General features: G+C 40.8%; 2 protein-coding genes across 4 annotated transcripts in view; both read right to left on the reverse strand.

The window, feature by feature from the left end:
* LOC108632334 (receptor-type guanylate cyclase Gyc76C) overlaps positions 1 to 1,725 on the reverse strand; it is a 60,431-nt gene extending 58,706 nt beyond the window's left edge. Inside the window, exon 1 of the mRNA XM_026819577.1 lies at positions 1,641 to 1,725. The gene's annotated coding sequence lies outside the window, so the exon portion shown is untranslated. The remainder of the gene's footprint in view (positions 1 to 1,640) is intronic.
* On the reverse strand, positions 866 to 13,087 carry LOC108632336 (guanylate cyclase 32E). 3 transcript variants are annotated; one of them, XM_026819578.1, is made up of 23 exons: positions 13,067 to 13,086; positions 12,525 to 12,726; positions 12,066 to 12,263; positions 10,141 to 10,263; positions 9,801 to 9,996; positions 9,249 to 9,326; positions 8,753 to 8,997; positions 8,392 to 8,537; positions 7,708 to 7,846; positions 7,533 to 7,623; positions 6,481 to 6,686; positions 6,069 to 6,251; positions 5,727 to 5,831; positions 5,563 to 5,634; positions 5,113 to 5,278; positions 4,715 to 4,934; positions 4,473 to 4,607; positions 4,272 to 4,384; positions 3,860 to 4,011; positions 3,524 to 3,622; positions 3,316 to 3,460; positions 2,850 to 2,948; positions 866 to 2,612 (listed from the first exon to the last, which is right to left on the reverse strand). In XM_026819578.1, the coding sequence occupies exons 2-23, from the start codon at positions 12,711 to 12,713 to the stop codon at positions 1,873 to 1,875; spliced, it is 3,840 nt and encodes a 1,279-aa protein (XP_026675379.1). In that variant the 5' UTR covers positions 12,714 to 12,726; positions 13,067 to 13,086; the 3' UTR covers positions 866 to 1,872. The 3 variants fall into 3 exon arrangements, with proteins under 3 accessions (XP_026675379.1, XP_026675380.1, XP_017892327.1); XM_026819579.1 differs by lacking the exon at positions 9,249 to 9,326 and having other exon boundaries at positions 13,067 to 13,087; XM_018036838.2 differs by lacking the exon at positions 13,067 to 13,086 and having other exon boundaries at positions 4,715 to 4,922; positions 12,525 to 12,722.
* Positions 13,088 to 14,944: the final 1,857 nt, after the last annotated feature.

Below are 14,944 nucleotides of genomic sequence, written 5' to 3' on the forward strand. Positions count from 1 at the left end.
TCATTCTAGTATTTGCACGACTGTTTCGCACTTAAGCGGAGTCTGAACGGCGGCGTACCGGATCACGTGCTACGGCACGTAACGAGACGTGCAAATTAAAGTAATGAAGAGTTTAGTTAACCGTCGAATCGCTAACGGATTTAGTTATAGTTACTCGCGATCGAGTAGCAACCGGCTCGCGCTCGCCCGATATAAATAAACGTAACAGTACCATTAGATATTCAAAAGGAACGATGCGTCGCTGGTATGCATATTCAAACGTCTGGCTACCTTTTTTGCCAACCAGTCTTCTAATACCAGCTCGTTAGCCGTGAATCGAAACGTAATCTCGTTAAAAAAAATGTTCTCTCGTGAAAGGCGACATCCCTGAGAGGCTGCAACTGGACTTTCATCGACGCGATCGATACCGTATCTGAACTTTTCTCTCGTGTATAGATTCATAAGAATATAGCAACGGTTAAATTCTATTTAAAGCGTTGATTATGTGTTTCATTTTGTGCAAGAATCCGCAGTCTGATAACGCATAATAGTAATTAGATACGGATGCGTGGGCCTCGCAGACTGACTTTGATCGATTTTTTCCTATTTTTCACGACGATCCGAGCGCGGTAGATAAAAGGGGAAATGCAATCAGCGCCGCTTCTGGGTCGATTAATTTCTTCAATGCTAATAATTTAATGAATCTCGGTGCGTTATTGTCGCCGTTTCATCACGCATCGTGCTCGTGTGCCCGATGCCATTGCACTTGCGTGCAACAAACGGGGAAAATTTATCTCGGATCTCGGTTTACATTTAATACCAAATCTTGTTGCGCTTTAATTAGATAAAGAATTTCATTGGTTTGAGTAAAGCTGGGCACCTGCTGCTCGTTTAATGATTTATTTATTTGAACGAGTAGAACTTACACATGTTTCGCGTTTCTTAATTACATTTATCAGAAGAGTTTCACAACGAGATTTCGTCCACGGTGTATATTAATCGCGTATTATAATATATTAACCTTGTAAATAATTATCTTAAGTACTATATGCTGGCAGTTAATACTACATCCTCTCAGATGTCTAGAGACTACTTCGTCGAATTCGTATGGATTCACATCTTATTACGGCGCGTCTGAAATTAAACGAAAATTGACTAGAAACGCTTAACAATAGAACAAGAAGCACGAGCCTTATTGATTGTCTATGCTAACGTGGAATCATACCGTTACAACGCGACGCAATGATTTCCGTGTACGAGTTACGCACGATATAAATAATACATGTATTTATCTATTAGGTATCTCGTTTGTACGTACGGTATGCTTTGGTACGTGTACTGCGAGCGAGAAGCAAATCATACTCGTATGATCCGTCCGTTAATTGACGCAATCGATTAGTTCGGTCAGACATCGATGAGATGCGGTAATGAATAGAATGCGAATTTTTATGCAACAATTAAAAACAAATCCTTTTAAATATCGCAATGTATACTCTGGTTTTAACATTGATTGTATTCGTGTCTCTTATAAATGCATAAAGTCCGCAGTCAATGGAAGGTGATTCAGAAAAAGTGTCGATTAAAAAAACGATCGATTCAATCGAGAGTTAAATCGGGCGCTATCGCTAACTTGAATCAGATTCCAAACAATAGATTCCTACCTCGTCGATATCCGTCGAGTTTCCGCAATCACCGGTTCGGCCATTCGAACGACGGCTCTCGTTCATCGAAAAAACAATCACAATTCCCAATCGCACCGATCGAACCTCCTGTCGCACTGTTTCACACTATACTTTCAAACTCCGATCCCGGGATAGCACTGTTGTTCGATTCAATTGAAAATCACCTCGCTCGAAACCGACTGAAGACGCGTACTGGCTCGAACCGAGCTCCTTAATCCAATCGTCCTCCCGGATAATAAATCAGTGGCGTGCTAGCGTCCCATCCGTCTATCTCCTCGCTCGACTGCGCCGCTCGCCTCTGACAATTTAAGATCAGCGCGCTGTGCCTCGGGCTGCTGGGCGCGGATCTGCAGGTTGCCTGAACGATCCCGTGCCGGAAGCTCTTGGCCCCTCCACACCGTTGGAAACAGGCCTCGTCGCCGATGGTCCAGTTACTCCTCGCATCCGGCCGATCCTTAACATCGATTTCCTGTTCGCACAATTTCTCCACGCACGGACACGAATTCGAAGATGATCGCCAGTCGTCCGCGCACACGGGCCTTATCACGCACGAGGCTGCCTTCTGCTTGCACGGACTGTTGTCGACTATCGACTCCAGCTGACTGTTCGTTCGCGAGCACTTCTGGTCTAATTGATCGGAACTGGCGAAACGCAGACGCTTCGGTGATTCACTGGAACACCTCATAAAAGTTGACCTTGCCAGCGACTTGTTCTTGAGTGAACTTCGAGGTATCAAAGGGTTGTTGTTGTCGGTCTTCTTCGTGCAACCGTTCCTTCGGCTTTGTCGCTCTCTGGTGCGTTCTCCTCTTCGAATGGGGTCCTCCCCGACCAGCCAGTAGGTTAAACGTTCGCCCTTGCCTTTCATCGATACCAGCCCTCTTTCCGCTATAGTGAATCCACCCAGTTTGTCCAACAGCTCTTTTGTCTCTGTACTACAATGGATCTTCAAGGCTGGAAAATGTGTAAAGAGTTTTGTATATTGTAGGATCGAGTTTATTATTTGATAAAACAGTCCAAAAAAAAGAACTTCGTTTATTTTTCGGAGTATCCATTACGTTTATATGAATATTTCGTGGACAGGGCTTCCGGATACGTTTTTGTAAAAAAGCCACTCTATAAGAATCACGCAGTGGATACTGCAAAAAAATTTTGCGTTGTATACTGTAATGAGAGCCTACGATTACTCACGCGATCCGGTAGATTCCATACGACTCGCGGTGTTGACCGTATCGCCGAATAGACAGTAACGAGGCATTTTTAGACCTACCACACCGGCACATACAGGACCTATACCAAACATAAAAATATAAGACTATAATTAATAGATTGCAGATTTATGCATTTATTATAAAAAAATTTAATATGCAAAAGTTGGGTGAGTCTCATAACATGACGACTGAGAATAACGCATATGGCATTTACTGTACGATAAAAATTGTTAAACAAATATTGCATTTTTGATTTTTGCTTTTTTATCGGGACACGAGGACCACCTCCGGCTTTTTAAATAGAAGGCTCAATATTTTTTCTTTTCGTCAGTCGCCATGTTACGAGGTTCATCGTGTATTATTATTAAAGAATACGAATTGATCTCAATCTACATTTCATGTTTAAAAATCGCGCATAAGAATCATCATATGATATCGTAGTTTACCCGAGTGAATGCCGATCCTCAATTGCAGCTTGTCCAGCGGCCTGTGCCGTATCGTGAATTGTTTAATGGCGTCTAGTAAGCACAATGACATGCTAGCGATTTCACCGGCGTGTTGAATACCGTTTCGAATTGGTAAACCGCTTACCTGTCAAAAGCGGGATGATTCATGACGCTGTGTAAGCGATTCGCGTACTTTATACCTACTTACCACCATGTAAGCGTCGCCTATGGTCTCAACTTTGTACACGTCGTAATTCTCTATCGTTGAATCGAAACAGGTGTATAAATCGTTCAGAAAATTGACAACCTGGAAACAAATAATTCTTTGACATTTATTACGCCTGTCAAGCTTTTAAATACTACCGGAATTGGAATACATTCCATAAGAATTAATTTTTTATCTATCTAAAAAAACTAATTTCTATTTATCTTATAAACAGCGACGGTATTATATTAACTCTCATGTGTTGTGTATAATGGTAGAAAAATTGTTTCTTCTCTATGTTAGCGTTTAATGGTTAAAAAGTTGACTGATGGTGATCACCTGTAACGGAGTGCTCTCGGCAGACATGGCGGTGAACCCGACAATGTCGCTGAAGTAAATCGTAACGGAGTCGAAACTCTCAGCCTCCACTTTATGCCCTCGTTTCAATTGCTCGGCTACGTAGCGCGGCAGCATTTCGTATAAAAGAGCATCTGAAAGTAATAATTTGGCATAACTGTACGGTGGAGTCAGGCGGGTTCGTAAATTTCCAAAGTGCATATTAATTGAGTAAAAAATCGGCCAATTAACCGGCATTAGCGATGTACACTTTGCGTTCCGTTAATAAGATTTGTTTTTAGAATTATTCGTAACATATTTTACATATTGCGCAATGCATGCTCGCGGAGTGTATACATTGCACATGAACATCGAACGATTTTAATTGAACGACGCTTTTAGAGCATCTGGCAACCTGTTTTTTTCTTCTCCTCCGTTAATTGATCCGTTCGTTCATCGACCAACGCTTCTAGATTGTTAGCGTACTTCTCCATCATGGCCATCATGTTGTCAAATATGTTCGGCTTCCTGAGGAACGTTCGAAGTTAATTACTTTAGTATACACCAGAAATATTTGGTACATAATTTATTATTCGATACAATGTTTGCGACGTACATTCCTTTTCTCAACGGCCTCAGCTTGTTTCTTACGATCTTGAAGTCTGGTCGAGTCTCGGGATCCTCGGCCCAGCACTCTATCAGACAATCACGCACGAATTGAAAACAGTTCTCCAACTGGTCCAGCGGTGGTCTGAGATAATTCAAGGAAAACAGAGTAGCTGACAGGGTGGAAACAAAAGCACGTAAAATTCAAGTGTCTTCTGGCCGTCGACAGACCGCGACTGTTAATTGTAATACCTGAACGGTTCCGTTTCTGGCTCTCTCGCTATCACTTTCTTCAATATCTGCGAGCTCGATAACTCCGTTATGCCAAAAGGCCCGTGCCGCCCTTGAAGCTCGTATAAGACTATTGCAAACGAGTAGACGTCTCCCCTTTGATAGTCCCGAATCGTCGGTTCTTGACTCTTCGTTGCTCTTAGCAACTCAGGCGCTCGATACAACAAACCTGTCGAGTTCTCTGTTTATTATAAAATATAATGTGACGCATAAGAATATAAAAAATATTAGAAGTAAATACATATGCAAACTGTAAATGATAAGAGAAATTTCTATCTGATTTGGATTCTATTAATTAATTATTAGAACCTACTTATTTAATCAAATGTCGTTGATGAATTATAAATTTAATTATATACCGTGATATTTTTTCATTACGTCGCAAGGTTCGCACTCAGCGTCCTTCTTGAATTCGTGCAGCCCAAAATCCGCCAGCTTTACGACCCATCGGGAGTCGACCAAGCAGTTTGACGTACTCAGCGAACCGTGATATTTTATGACGCACTCGTGAAGATAGATCATACCCTGAAAAAAGAGCGAAATTGGCACTCTCCGTATATTCGATTTTCTGATGTAACGTGAAAAGTTTCGAAAGTTCTCTCTTGCAAACAGCAAAAATATTTGTTTTCTATCTCTCTAAAACTTTATTCATATTCTAAGGCATTGATTTTATACAATGTTTAGATTCGTCTGATTACTTGCGGTCAATGCATACTGTTCACAAATATTTTTAGGATAAACTTGAAAATATAACTTATGGACGGAGTAGTTTTGAGAAAATACTTCGTCGACTTCTGAATATTACTCACCCTTATTATATCACCAACCAAAGACGCCATGAACATGTTGTCCAGCTTCATGTCCTCGTTCTCCAAGATGTCCTAAAAGAATACGAGCGCCAGAGAAAATTACCCCGGGGAACGCCGATTCGAATTACGTCCACTTAATTGCGAATGTCCTGATGGGCGATTACCTTCAGACTGCCACGCGCGCAATACTCGACGACGATGCATATGTTCGGCGGGTCGGTGCACGCCCCGATGAACGCGTTCAAGTTATCGTGTCGTAGGTCGCGCATCTAAACGAACGATGCTCCTTAACTGGCGATTCTCCATAAGCAGATTGCGGATTTTTATACAAAATTTACCAAATTCGTTTCACGTTTTCTTTTATCATTTAATAACATCTCATATCATTTAATTAAATTGCAATATTAGATATTTGATATTTTATATACATAAATATATTCTTATGCAAGATAGTATTGCATAAAATCCGCAGTCGCTTAAATATCATGTTTATAGTTTATACTCACCACTTTCAATTCCTTCTTCATTTCCCGTGTAATTTCAATGGACTTTTTGCGAACCTTCTTCACGGCAAATATTCGCCCCTTGTATACACCTATTTGCGTGTAGATCATGGAATAACGAAAATCAGCGTCGGGGTTGGAGCTGAGTGATACTTGGCTGGTCCTTACTATCGGTTGCGTCGTAGTCTAAAATTATTACAAGCGTGCCGAGGACACTCAGGAATTGGACGATCGCATAAATTAATTTGTGAGAGCTATTACGTAGAATTGTAAGAGCGCGTCGTTCAGGATCCCAGAGAAAATTCTGCTGAGCTTTGAAAAATCTCCTGGATCAATTGGGTCGAATTACGAAAATAACGTAAACGTTATACCATATAGAAGGAAGTAGGGACGTCGTAAAAAGAATGGACCTTACCTTGGAATTGCATTTGTTAGGCGCCTCGTTAACTCCCGACGACTCGTCTTTCTGCTCCTTGATCTGAATATCTTTGTAGTTCACCTTCCATAGGAGGGAATCCAGTTCCTGTTCGTATTTCCAGTTTCTGTAGAGAACCAATAATACTGCCGCGATGATTAGCAGAAATCCGCCGGCTATACCGCCCACGATCTCTCCCGTGTGAGCTAAAGGATTAAATTGAAAATCGTGTCCATAATACCAAGTGCTTCTTTATTAGAACATCGAACAGCTATCAGACGTTATTTCGATCAAATAATAATATTATTATAAATTCTTTGATTATTCAATAAAATATCGCAGAATTTTAATTGTTCATTACTTTTTATAGAAATACTTTATTCAGTTGCACATATTAAATTGGTCTTATCTGCTTCAATTTCTTTTATTTATTTTTGTTTAATAACTGAATCAGTTTGATCTTATCGATTCGTATCTGAAAACACGAAATGCTTGGTTCGTTTGAATTCTGGAAAAGGATTTCATTCATCTATTTTTGAGTCTCGATTCGAACGTGATTCATCTCTTATCCAATGCACGAACGAGCCGTCAGTGGAGATATGTGGGTCAGAGATGCTCGTTTCGTTCGATCCTTTTTTAATTGTGCTCCTCGTTTAATGTTTCGTGTTCAGTACGATTAAATCAGTCACGATCGGTGCCGTTCGTTGCGTAATCCGGTAATCGTAGCGCGGTTACGAGATATTCGATCTCAATTAAAGGGGACGCAGAATGGTAGGAAGGCCGGAAGGCAACGAGTTCGATTCTTGTTTTCTTCTTATTTTTCTTACCGTTATAAGATTAAATTTATTAGCGTACGATGGACGTATTTAATTTAAGATTTCATGCATCCATAGAAAGATTAGAAAGTACATTCAACATCATTTAATGACGAAAAAAATAGATTTCACTTTTTAAACTGACATCGCGAAAGATTTATTTTGCGTAAAAATCGCCAGTTTGGTAACAACAATATATCGTGAGGTCTGAGAAGTAGTTGAAGTTTGTGTACTTACTGGTGCATTTTTCACCGTGGTAGCCGCAAACGGGTTCCGCGATTGGCGGCCCGTCGCCGATCCATGAAACGTTCCTCGTCAATCGAAGTTTCTGTCAGGAGAAAAGAGAATCAATAATCGGGCCGCGACGAAAGAGCAGCAAAAATGATCGTCGAAAAAGCGGTAAACGTCTTACTGGCAGGTTTGTGCCGTTCTCTTTCCCGACGAAGTACGCGATGGGGTATAGACCGTGTCCCTTTGTCGGCCGATTGTCCAAAGCAATCAGAGTATAATTACCTTCGGCGTCTCCGTTTTCGTCCATGTAGACCATGTATCTGCGCAGACGATACATCATGCAACAGGCGTCGTAACACGCGTTTTACGCTTGTTAACAGTACTCGTAAATTGCGCAAAAGTAACTCGGGGAACGTCGTTTTCCATCAATTTCGTTTCTCGCTTTCTTTATTTTATTGCTAATTGCGTAATCCGTTGTTCTTCGAATGTTACATAATCGATTCCCAACGGGATTGGGAGATAAACGACAATGCGTATCGATTATCGTCAGAGCGAAGAGGACAGAAATAGAGAAAGGATTACGCGAAGCCGAGGGGCGCCGCGTGAAAGCTATAATTATTTTGTGGGGTCAATTATCATTCTAGACGCTTACGTCATTGCATTAATGGTCGCTTTTATTGATCTCGTACTCTAAACTGTTGCAAACGGTATTAAACATTCCTACATTGATTCAAGTGATGCACCTTATATCAACTGCGATGTGTAAATGATAATCGTTTTACTGAAAATGAATTTTGCTTGCTTTCGCTGTCATAAAAACCGAGGTGACAAGCGAATGATTTTGGTTCACACTCGTCATACATACCCCATGGCGCTCTGATAATGAACGCCGTAAAGAGTTGCCACCATTTCTCGGCCGTTCCGTGGGTCCCGGTTCTCGTCCAGAGCTTTAAGCAGCGATCTCTCGTAAAGGTGCACCGCGTCGTACAGATACGCTGTCTCCGGCACGATCTGACTTATATAACACAAACAAACGTTCCATTCCGACCATGAAATAATCTTGCAAATTATTTCAATCCACGCCTTATAATCAAATTTCACTCCATATTCTAGAGAGTTGTAAATGATTTCACAGTCTTTCAAATAATTGAAGTATGTAGTACATGATTCTACTTTGCTTTCTTCTACTGTTATAAAACTTTTATTTAAATTGACGAGATAGTCACCTGAACGATTCCACCGACGCTCGCGATCGGATTCGTGAAGTTGAACGGCGCCTTCTGCCTGTACTCGTTCACCAGGCGCGTGAAATTTTTCGAATAGAACGGCGCGGTGGCCACCACGCTGAAGTAACTACGGTAAGCATCCAAGATCGACGAGTTGGTCTTCTTCTCCCATAAACCGCGGAAGTACTTCCCGGGATGCTTCTCATCGTACTGTTCGATGTCGACTCCTACCACCCAGTATTCGCCTGCGACAGAAATTTTCACGGTGCGTTTTTCTCTTTGCGTACAGAAATTTTAATTCGTAGTCCGAATAAAGTTCGCGTGATAATACAGGATAATCTATCTTCGAATATTATTGAAAAGACTTACGTTGACTTTTATCATGATTTAGCAGGAAGTGTTTTAGTAAAGCTTCGTGAGATTTGATAATTAAACTACGATTTAGTGACATTGCTCTCTAGTATATGTACCTGATTATGTTACAGCAGATTTATACCTTTTTCCAGTAGCTTCTTTTCGTTCAGAGCCATCAACAGTCCCATGTGCTCATAGTAATTGCCTAGAATTACGTAGACTGCAACAGAATCGCAGTTTCAATCAATTCTATCAATTTCTTTGTATCTGCTGCTTGGAATTCATTTCGATTGCAATTTTTAACTTAAGAATTTTGCTAGACTTTTAATTCGTAGATATTTTGCCTAAATGTCTGCTTTAATTACAAGCAAAAATTGTGGAGATGGTTGAATTAGTAAAGCGGGTCGAGCTATATTTAGCCATTAGATAAACGTAAATAGACGACACCGAGCTAACACAAACGAATTACGAGCAGTATCTATTCACCAGGCGAAATTCCAGCAATGCTAACATGCGGGCTATCCGTTTTACGATCGTCTGGCTCATAATTTCAACGGAATTAAAATGCGGGTAGCCTATTTTAGGCAACGCGAGATTTTAAGGTAACTTTTTACTATCGAGGTCCGTCAATCTCTTCAAGATGTTACTCCACTCTTTTACGAGCTGATAAATGGTTAGACGGTTTTTTACTCACTTCTCGTTTCCTGGTAAGTCTCGCTGACGTGCTTGTGGAAAGGATTGGTCATGTGTGTGACGTGATACGGCTCTTCCCAACAACGGAGGAAGTTCACTGTCACGCCAGCTGCCTCGAACGATGCCAGTATCGTCTCGGCTACAGTCGACATTTTATTGAACTCAAATAGAGTCGAGTTCATATACATGAACGTCACCTGTATACAATCGTTAACATACATGATTGCAATTATCAAATTAGTGCAAAAATAATTGCGGCTTTGGTACAATAATAATGTACATAAAAACCGCAATTATTTCTGCGTCAATCGGATAAAACGATTCGTGAATTGAACATTCACCTTTGTCCAATTGAAGGCCAGGAGCACGGAAACGACTGATTTCGAGATTTGCGTATCCGGTGGCCTGGTTCTGGCGAACGTGGAGAACTCCTTCTTGTCGGACGTCGCGCGATGAGTACAGAACTGAAAGCAACGATAAATGCGACAATTCTCGATGAGAAATTGTGTACATTTTGTTTCACGTGATATTTCAGCCAAGAATACAAGTGGCAAGCCGGAGAGATAAATAGCTTGGCCACGTGTTGCAAAGTCCGTTTCAAATTTGCATCGGATGTCTCGGTTCTATTACTAGGCTGATATGATTCATCTGCTGAATTTGCGATAATATGCACTCTTGTTCATAAGTCTCTGCTATCGAAATATATTTTTATTTATTTAATAATTTATTATAATCTTCCCTTCAATTATATTATTATACACGTATGATGATCAGTTGAAAAAAATTTATGAACAGATATGCGTGATACGCTCGAGTATGATCGAGGCTCAGGCGGTAAGCAAAGCACGATCAATTAATCGAGGTTATTAAATTTAATAAGAAGTCGTAATCGGCCGTATCGAAGACTTATTGCGCGAACGCCGATGCGAAACAAGAAATTAATCCGAGCGAGATAAAACCGATCGGGTCTCTGCGTCGGTAGCCTGGACAAATTATTATACACAATTCTACCGGCTGATTAATTTCCCGCGAGTGGACTCGAAACCCGTAGTTGGTGTTAAACGGATCGTGAAACGGTGGTCCTATATTTTTCGTAAACGCGGCTAAAGAGGAGGAAACTATGTATTCAATGATCTGGATAATTTTCCGGCAAGATGAATAGGCTTTATTCCAGTTCGTATGTAGGACAGTTAATCGATGAACTGTAGATTTTCATCCAGAATAAGACATTTATGGTATCCATTTAGAAAATGCGATTTAAATAGAGATTTGCTGTACATTTGCAATTTTTCTATAAATACATAGATTTCCCAGTTTATTAATAAATCAGCCTCTTCGTACGTGATGTCATTCATTTTATTAAAACCTGAAGTAAAAATAAATTGTCTTGTAAAGAAACGATGTTAAGTGAGAGACGGTCTCTGAATTTCTCATTCATTGATTACATCAGATGATTTAGTGAGATCGTAACACTTCAAAACAGGAGAGGAACAAATAGGATAGATGAAAGGCGAGTCGGTAGCAAGTTGAATGAGCTAAGCGTTTTGTAACCTCGACGCACACACATTCATATTCCTCAGTGGTCTGCGGATAATTTATTCGTCCACTGTGCCGGTCAAACCGCCCGTTGCAACGTCAGATCACGTTTGCAGGAAAAAAATAGACGAAATACTTTCGGACGCTGCTGCAGGTTTCTATTATTTGCATATCCTCTCCGGTTTAAATAGACGCTTTATCAGAGGTTCGCCCGTTTGTTTTCATCGCATGCCACAAAGAGATCGTATCTTCCCGCGGGCAATTTACGTTATTGCGAGAAATATGTATGGTAGCGGTGGAACCGCTTAATGTAGAGCGAAGACGCTGGAAGTTTCGATGCTCCCGATCCCCGTCGATACGAGTGTCCGCAATAAAAGTGGTTCCTAGCTGAGAGCATACACGCGCACAGTACTTGTTACTTGACCAAAGTGCTCCCGGCGGTTGTTCCGTTCAGAGGGAAACCCATAAGGGATGGTTTCCGAGATTTCGCCTCGTGAACTTTCTAAACCGGGAAAGCTTCTTGCGCTGAGTAGCAGCCAGAACGCATTTTTCTTCCACGCTGTCTCTTTCGATTCGTTATTTCCACGAAATAGGAATTTTGCCAACGTATTCATTAGAGTCGGATAAAAACCGCGCTGATTCACGATGATTGCGCGTATAAATACGTTCGTCGCGGTTGAGCAATAAGGCAATAATAAATTTGCAATAAAGAAGATGGACAATAACTTACGTAAGATATCATGGGCAGATTGAAAGCGGCAGCCATCCTGCCTTCGTGGACACAAGTCTCCTGCGGGCCTATGTAACCGCTGACGTTCTTCGTCCACAGGTCGGCGGTCATCAAGATGCTGGTCTCCTCCTCGCCATAAGTTTCAGCGATGTGGAAGTCTAGCTTGTGGCCGCGCCGACCAAGTTCACCTGCGTTCACCTAGATCGATTCGAACTTATATTCTTTTCGGAATTAATTAAATTCTATCTACTTTCCGCCAAAACCAATTTCCCAAGTAAACTCTCGATCCTTTCACCGTTAACTCTTTTTCTCTCTCTTTCTCGAAGGAGAAGAAAATTTCCAGTTTAATTTTCTTCGGAAACTTTTTTATAACCGACAACCTGGATTCCCGAATTTCTTTCCGGCTAATTAACTACTTCCGCGCTAATTGCGGTCGGTGAAAATAACCGGTTGAATTACCTCCTCCACGGCCAGCGATATGGCGCCGGATATCCGGAAACCGGGACGCTGATACTCCAAGTCCCCTGGACGCCTCTTCGAGCCGGTGATGTACCCGAGGGTAAACGTGTCGGCGTCGCCGCTCTTATGGAGCAAAACGTGGATCGCCGTTAGTAATAAACAGGTCCTCTCCGCGTTTCCCAGTACCATTCCCAGACGAAACCTTCGCAGATTAATTCTTCTTAACGACTTAATGAGTTACCTTAACATTCTAATCATAGACAATCTTGATTTAATTATCAATCGTGATAAAAAATATTGATAATTCACTTAGAAAAATATTTTTTGGTAAATATTCCAATTTCTAAGCATAACTTCGCTTTCAACTGGCCGTAAAAAATAACTTTTAAGTCAGCGTTTGTAGAGGAAAGTATTATCGCGTACAGAATTTAATTTCTGTATTTACACTGATTTTTATTTGTTATCGATAAAAGCTTGGGGCTGAAAGATACAGGGAAGGTAATGGATGAAAGTAGTAAGCGCGACGGGGTCGCAATAAACACCATCAATCTCCTATGGTGCTGCGCACACTTCCTCTTCCTACTTGTTCCTTCGTTCAGGTCTGTTACCAATATCCTCCTCCTTTTTTCTAAACTATTGTATTATCGAGTGATGGAGCGCGCGTCACCGACAGCTTGTAAACGAGAAACCACTGCTCTTCTTCTCCCCGTGGCCTCGATCGATCGAGCTGTAAATTACTATCGCGCGGGGACAACTTCTGAATTCGTTTCCTCTTCTCATTTCCATCAAGCATTTTCCCTTGATCCAACGATTGAAACGCATCAAACCGTATCACCTATTTATCGAAACCGCACATTCTTGTAGTGGAACGCACATCCTTTACCACATTGTGAATGCAATTCTGTATGATATTTCCGAGAATCCGTCACAGGAAAACGTATCGCAATTCGGAGCGAGGTAAAAACCTCGACTTTATAAATCAATGCCTTGAGTCATCTCTGATACGCTTTTCTTTTCTACATTTGCATTAGTTAGGAACCTTCTTCAATTTATGTAAGCCTGGATGCATTTTACTTTGTACCACTATGATAGAGTGCTTTTAATAAAAAGTCGAAGATAAAAGCGGCAGAGTTTATGCAGCGAATTATAACTGGACAATACTAAATCCTTAATTTTTTTCTTTTTAAACCAGCGATTCTCAAACTATTAAAATTTTGCATCACATAATTAAGAATAAAAAAAATAAATGTACCACGTCAATCTTTATCTTCATCAATCTTATACGTAAGTTAAGTTCAAGTTGCAATCTATGGAAAAATTGTGTCATCAAAAATAACGTAAGGTACCACACACATCACATGCGCCACAGATTGAGAAACGCTGTTTTAGATTAAAGTGAATAGTATGGTTAGTCCAGTATGTTACATTAGCGGTTGGCAACTGACTAAGAGAATGGAAATAAAATTAGAACACACGTCATCCTTCGCCCTCCGGTTTCTTATAATCTTTAACTAATCCATTTGAAAAAGTGCACACGCAATTTCGTAGTGGGCATGGGAAGAAAGGGGAATGATCGAAGGTAGTGTCCCGTGGTCGTTTCGGGCTCGATTTCGACACACTAATGAATATACCGCGGCTCTCGGTTCTCCCGCTGGTAATTAACGACGCACACGGGTTTATTAAGTGCATGCGAAAACGGAGGCGGCTAAGAAATTAATTTCCCCCGCGGTGAATCGTCACGGGTCGATACAAGTTCGTGCGTACGAATAAAAATCGGTACGTAACCAGAAGAAAGCTGCTTGATGCCTGTCGGTAATTAAACAGATAAAAATCTTGACAAGATACGAACACAGCTATGAAGACATCATTTTCTTATCGAAGCCTTAAGAACTTGACTGACGTTCTCATCTGATCGCTGTCGTTCCTACATTTTCATGTTTATTGCGAATCAATTAATCACGTAATTGCTTATAAATATTCGATAATGATTACTACTAAATATAATTTTATGCATTAGTAAAAGAATTACTATTTGGAAACTAAATAGAATTATTCCTTTTCTATCAATATCATTTGACAAAGGAATGAATGATAAATCTAGTGACTTGTAGAGAGGCTTACGTAAGATTCTAATTAACTCAGAAGTGATTCATACAAATTTCAGTGTGCGCCACGTGGCTCAATTAAATCGTATACGCGACGTCTTATTGCGAAAATATCTGGTTTACCGCTACCCACAGTACTCACGTTCATTTGCATTCCGCAGTTACGTGTGCTTAGTCAAGAATTATCGATCATCGTCTCTCCACAGTATTCCCACAACCGCGTCAAATTTGATTGACAGACGTCATAACTGTATTTCAGATTTTATGTGTTTATAGAGTTTTCGACATTATTCTTAAGTAAAAGAAATGTGAATG

This window comes from Ceratina calcarata, unplaced genomic scaffold (genome assembly GCF_001652005.2).
Source record: "Ceratina calcarata isolate Rehan_Ccalc_2016 unplaced genomic scaffold, ASM165200v1 scaffold154.2, whole genome shotgun sequence".
NCBI lineage: Eukaryota > Metazoa > Arthropoda > Insecta > Hymenoptera > Apidae > Ceratina > Ceratina calcarata.

What these genes read in the sequence shown, in the direction of transcription:
- LOC108632336 (XM_026819578.1), bottom strand. Translation starts at nt 12,713, where the DNA reads ATGGTACTGGGAAACGCGGAGAGGACCTGTTTATTACTAACGGCGATC. An exon ending in GACTTACCAGGAAACGAGAA is followed by an intron (nt 9,327 to 9,800) that starts GTGAGTAAAAAA and finishes ATTCTGTTGCAG; the next exon opens with TCTACGTAATTCTAGGCAAT. An exon ending in GCGCGCGTGGCAGTCTGAAG is followed by an intron (nt 5,635 to 5,726) that starts GTAATCGCCCAT and finishes GTATTCTTTTAG; the next exon opens with GACATCTTGGAGAACGAGGA.